At 39.1% G+C, this 6,146-nt stretch overlaps 1 protein-coding gene across 3 annotated transcripts in view; it reads right to left on the bottom strand.

Annotated features, from left to right (window-relative positions):
- The window catches only part of NF1 (neurofibromin 1), a 197,194-nt gene that overhangs the window by 123,599 nt on the left and 67,449 nt on the right, over positions 1–6,146 (bottom strand). For all 3 annotated transcript variants that reach the window (XM_019511060.1, XM_019511058.1, XM_019511059.1), the window contains exons 22-30: positions 4,662–5,102; positions 4,186–4,325; positions 2,922–3,044; positions 2,416–2,499; positions 2,024–2,140; positions 1,714–1,895; positions 1,388–1,599; positions 664–825; positions 133–236 (exon numbers count right to left, since the gene is read on the bottom strand). In XM_019511060.1, coding sequence (XP_019366605.1) covers positions 133–236; positions 664–825; positions 1,388–1,599; positions 1,714–1,895; positions 2,024–2,140; positions 2,416–2,499; positions 2,922–3,044; positions 4,186–4,325; positions 4,662–5,102 — 1,565 coding nt within the window. The remainder of the gene's footprint in view (positions 1–132; positions 237–663; positions 826–1,387; positions 1,600–1,713; positions 1,896–2,023; positions 2,141–2,415; positions 2,500–2,921; positions 3,045–4,185; positions 4,326–4,661; positions 5,103–6,146) is intronic.

The following is a 6,146-nucleotide window of genomic DNA, read 5'->3' as shown; positions in this document are numbered from 1 at the left end:
AATGAGGGGAGGGGAACCAAACAGAGCTGTGAAAAGGGGGAAAGATACCAAATATGCAAACAGGAACCTTGTGCTATTAGTACAAACAGGAGAGAGTTTTGCAGATAATTAAGAACACTTCACATCTCAAACCTTGTAGGATCCACCTCAAAGCTGACATGCTGCCATTCAGGGGACATGATCACAGTTCTTAATAAAGGTTCCAGCAGCTTCTGCAGATACGTTGCACCATAAACCTATCGATAAAGTAAATCAGAACGGATAACCAGGTTAGCGTAACTCGAGCCACAACAATAATTTGCAATGCTAAAAGACACGAAGATTAATATACCAGCTGCATTTTTTTCCGTTCATTATTTCCCCCTTGTAGTAAATGAAAGCATAAATCATCAAATTCTGTTAGTATCTAACAACTGAATGGGCCTCTTTTTTACAGTGTATCCTTATAAATACCTCCATCTCAACCTGCCTAGTGCTCAAAAAGAATTCAACAACTGTATGGACTATAGATGGACTTTCAACAAAAATCACCCAAATTTATATAGACAAGTTTTCACCCACACAGGTTAATGCAACACATCAGCAGTTTTGTCTTTCTGCATGAATATATTTTTTCATGTTATTCTTTAAATAAAACAGAAATCTAAACACCAGGTAACATACCTTAAAACAGAAAGTCATTATTTTACTGGCCAAGCTATTTCCTCTGAAGAGAGTCTGCATGGAATCTGCCAGTTCAACTTCCTTAGAAAACATGTTCCAGAGCAGCTGGTACAGCAAGTGCCGGGAGTCAAAAAGAGTGACCAGAACACGAGCTAGTTCATCCTTAAAGACAGTAATGAAGATGTCAATCTATGTGTGAGAGCAGAGAGGGGCTAAACCATGAAAAGCTACCAAACAGCATATGCTAGTACAAACACTCTGCTGTGAAATCATGGAAAACCTTAAATTTAAGAATGTATGCCCTCCGCATTTCACACTCAAAACATGCCAAAATATAAGGGTGGCTGAGAAGGCCCAGAGATTCAAATGGTGTATAAACATGAAGCCCAGGTAAAAAGCACACTGGTTACAAAAACCCCAGGCCTGAAGAAGAATGTTATAATTATATGAATGCGCTCACAGTCACTTTTCCACACACTAGTCAAAAACCTACCATCATGCTTTAGTTTCAAATGAAGACCCCAACAAATCAAACCCAATTTACTATTGGAGAAAAAATTGAGAAAAGGCCACGTACTAATAAAGAAAGGCATAACTGGATAACCAAATCTGCCAGTTTATACCTACTGTTATACTGGCAGAGCACTAAGTTCACCATTGAGTCTTATGTAGTGATTTTTTGTGGGAGTTACAGAGGTTAAACCCGAAGCATGAAACAGCTTACCCACTGTGAACAAGGCACCACATTGGCCAAAGCCATGGCAATAGGTAGTTCTCCTTGGTCACCCATCATTGTAACCAATTCCACCAATCTCTCAAATCGATCTGCTAGTACCGTTTCTGCGAGTGTATCAAATTCTGTACCCTGTTGTAGGATTTTGGTGAGGACTTCCATGAACGTAGCTCTTGTTTGGAGATCTTTGTGATAACCTAAGCCTAACAAGATAACAACATAGTAAACTCTTAAATAAAGATGTGTATGACATTGTAATTAAAAGTTCATGCCTCATTGTATGTGCATTCATTCAGAGCTGGCTCTAGCAACATTACCTATTGAGTGCATAAGGCCACTGTCCACATTAGCATTGAGTAAATTTGACATTGCAAGAACGGTACAGTGCCGCAGTGAAGCCAGTCTTCGAGACATGCCACGTTTCCTGCCACCTGTTTGCGCACTTTCATCTTCAACTTCACTACAATCATTTAGAAGGTTCATAAAGAGAGTGAAATATCTAAAATAAAAAGTAACATTTATAGATTAACTCGTTCAAAATAAGGAAAATCTCATTCTATTAAAATCAATGTACTATATTTGCCTTTAGCTGCCCTATAATTGAAATAGTTAAAAAGTATTATTTACTTAAGAAACAACTGGGATTTTGCTTCCATTAACTCGACACCATCTCCTTCTTCGGGCTGTAGTGGAAGCCCAGCAAGAAGAGAAACCACTGCTTCCATGCTGGCCTGGTCCAAATCTCTGAATGTAAAATTAAGAAATCAAAATTTTAATTAAGCAGAAGTAGCTATTAGCATGCTGCATGACAATCTTCTCTTCAAAGTAGCATCAGTTCACTTTTTCTCATACATCTAACTGTAGCTAAAAAGTGTCTTTACCATACTGATTTTTTTTGAGCCTCCTTACATGAAGGAAATACCAACAGCTTCTTGCAGTGTTATTAAATATCATCATCAAAACAAATGAGATCTGAGACACCTTAGTGCTTTTAGCAGTACAGTATTATCCGTTCTTACCTCGTCAGACATTTTACATCTTCATCTGTTGCCTGATTGGACGTGCCCATAACCCAGTCTGTTAGATACTCCACCATTTTATTCCTGTAAGAAATATCAGAGCACAGAAAACCGATAGTAATCTGACAAAAGATTAATATGGTTGCGGGCATCATCTGAATGGTTAAATTTACCTTTGAAAAGCCTATGAACTGTCAACCTTAGATTAACTCAGTTTAGTAAATGTCCTGGTACTGATCACATCTACAAACTGGCATCTGCATCCCACTGAACTCTGCATCGGCATAGTTCCAGGCTACCTGACCCCTGTGGCACAAATAATTCAATGCAGAAAAACCAACCAAACTAGTGAGTTATGTTCGTTAAAAAGGTGAAAAAAAGAGCCATCCTATCCCATCTCATCTCTCCTCTTTCTCTGCACGTAAGCATTGCCCCAAACAGCACGAAGTTGGCTCGTTTATTTACAGAGCATATTTATATGGGAATTGCTATAATCAAATACTCACCTGAACTTCATCTCCTGGCAAAATGAAAGATCATCTCTCCTTTCCATCATTACCTCCACTAATTGACAGAGTTTAGTTTTTATTTGAATCGCATGTACCAAGTTGCCAAGGACACGCACGTATCTGTGAAAGTAAGCAAAGACTTAAAAAAGCCACATGCATCTGGGGAATCTCATCCTAACTGTCAGTGCCAGAATACAGTAACTAAAATAAATAACGTATACAGGCAGTCCTCAGACTTAGGACACAACTGGTTCCTGAAAACCGTGTCTTAAGTCGAAATGTTGCAACTCGGAACCAATTTTCTCACAAGAAACAATGTTATAAACAGAGAATTGGTTCCTGAACCAAGGCCCGATACCTGATGTTCACCAAAAATACCCCAGAATTTTGTACTCAATCAATTATAGATTACTAATATAGCTACATTGCTATTTACAATATAAATACATTAATCATATTGATTTGGAAGGACTTCTTTGAGGTGACTGCTGGACTTTTTGAAGGGCTCTTGGCTGGAGTCTTCTCAGGAGTCTTGGCTGCAAGTTTTTCTGCAGTCTTGTCTGCTTTCTTAAAGAAAGTGCCCAAGGAAGTTTGGACAGATGTTCTCCAGGGAGATGAGCGACGCAGCAAACTTGTTCGCTGGTGTGGCGTTGCATTGGATCAAGCATTGTAAGTCGAAACTGACGTCATAAAGTTGAAACTGGGTGTCAATTTATAAAAGTTGTACGTGCGAAATGTTGCAACTTGAAATGTTGCAAGTCGAGGACTCTCTGTATTATTTTCTGTGCATTTTTTTTATTCCAGCCAGAATTAGACTTGTATAACTAGTTATTAAATATTCGGGGCTGATTTTCCACTCAGTGTATAGGGGCCCTTAAACCAGCTTGGGATGCCTAATGAAGATTTCAAATGATGCAGGAAAATTCTCTGCCGAGATATATCTGACCGATGGGACTCTGAACTTTGAGCTGGACTCTAGTACTCACATCAGCACAAGGGGAGGCTTATGTCATGGGGTTCCCAAGGATCAGGGTGAACTGTTCAGTGTTTCACAACACTGTACTCAATTATCCACTAGTCGATCATATAAATGAGACACATTCCCCAGTAGCTTTAACTTCGAGTGCAGCCAAGTGGCTGAGGATCAGCTTGCTGTATTGCTGCCACTGCCCTCTACAGACCATGGCTGAGGTGGAAAGACTAAGAAACCCACTGTCCGAGGAACAAACTTTAAACAATGAGAACATGTATGGGATCTTACCTGACTAGATTTAGCATCATTGTCTCTATACTAGCTTGTCCCAGATGTTCTGAGCTCCCTTCAGTATGATTATCAAGTAGGTTCTTCATTATAGCGATGGTCTGCTCGACAAATTGTGTATTGGTCTCAGTTAACAAAACCTAGAGAGACAAGACACCAAGCCATACATCTTCAAACATGTTGTACAAAAAATAACTAAGGGAAGTGTAAAATAGTACTAATAAATATTTCTATTATTGTACAGTAGGTATCTTAACCGCTGCAGGTATTTATTCCGACTGACCTACTCGGAAGAATTCCCCTACTTACTACGGTTAAGGTATCAAGAAATTTAGTCAATAAAAATATAAACAGAATTTCCCCAGAATAAGTAAATATTGATTTGGTTCCTTGTATACACATTCTCAAACAACTGTCATTTTTAACACAATATGTTTTTCAATAAAATAAAAACGTGATAACATCTCAACTCTTACCTGGCCTTGAGAGTCAAAAAATTTGCTAATGGTATTCTTCAGTTTGTTAAACAGCATTGGATAAAGTGCTGGACTCAATTCCAAACCCACTAGATCTTTAATATTAGTCCGTATCTGAAGTCCCACTTTCTCATGGTTACAGACCATTAAGGACAATAATCGATCTAAGAATTTGCTAACAGGAGTCTCTGTATTTCCATCAGTGGACACCATAGATATCATGGAGCCTTTGCGCTCATTGACTGGGCCCATCGGTGGACTATAGGTTGCTAATCCTGCATTGCTACGATGCTGTAGGCAAACTCCCCCAAGAGCACATAAAAACCCCGTCATGTTGATCCATTCCTGAAGAGAATCTGTGTCAGAGAGGTCAATGGACCCTCCACCACTCACATGAGACATTCGTCTCTTCACAATTGTCTTGTGAAGACTTTCGGTAACCTGAAGAGGAAAAATAAACAGAGCGAGAGAGAGCATGGTTCAAGTGGGATCTCTATTTCAACACAGAGAGCAAATAACAAAAAACAGACCATATTGTAACGGTCTTTCAGTAAGTAAATCCTAAAACGTAAGCTTACATCCAGGTCAGTAAAACAAAAAAACCCCCCACATAAAACCAAAACACAAAAACCAGAACTATTCCAGTATCATGAGATTTTTATGACTCAAAGATTCTAAGACAATTACCTATCATACTGGAATCTGAACTTTACCAACAGGCCCTGCATTTACAGAAATCATAAAAATACCAAGCTGGAAGGATCTGAAAGGCTCATCTATTCTATCTCCTGGTCTAAGGCAGGACCAAGGATATCCAGACTATCCCACACAGACCCTTATATGAAGAACTTTATATAAAGACCGTTAAAAAACTCCAGTGAAAAGGAGCTCCCACAACTCCCCTCATTAACCTACTTCAGTGCTTTATCCACCTTTAACATTTTACACCATTTAACCTCAAATCTCTTTCGCCACAAACTAAGCCAACTACGTGTACTACCATCAGTGGACATAGAGAACAACTGGGTCACCATCCTCTTTCTGACAACCTTCCAGTATCAGAAGTCTTACATCCTCCTTAGGCCCCTCTTTTATAGACTAACAAACTCTTCCCTTCAAGGTCACATTTTCCAAACCACTTGCTATTAGGCTGTTCTCCTCAGACTCCCTTCAATTTGTCTGCACCTTTGTTAAATGATGGTAACCAAAACTGGAACCATTACTCCAGCTAATATATCCTTCCTGTTCCTAGAAGAAAAGAATAATTACATGCCATGATACGCATGCAACAATTCAGTTAACGCCTCTCAGCATCACTGTTGGCCGATTCAGTGTGGTCTACTACAATCCCCGGTTTCTCTTCTATGCTGTTACTGCCTAGCCAATTAAGTCTCATTTTATACACGGGCATTTGAGTTTTCCTAGATGCAAGTAGAATTTTGCAGTCAATCTCAGTTTAGTGATTTCAAACCATTCCTCTACTTT

Source organism: Gavialis gangeticus, unplaced genomic scaffold, assembly GCF_001723915.1.
Source record: "Gavialis gangeticus isolate Ggan-Ray unplaced genomic scaffold, GavGan_comp1, whole genome shotgun sequence".
NCBI classification, from domain to species: Eukaryota; Metazoa; Chordata; order Crocodylia; family Gavialidae; genus Gavialis; species Gavialis gangeticus.
Note: the sequence above shows the minus strand (reverse complement) of the source record. Positions and strands in the feature narration are given on the sequence as shown.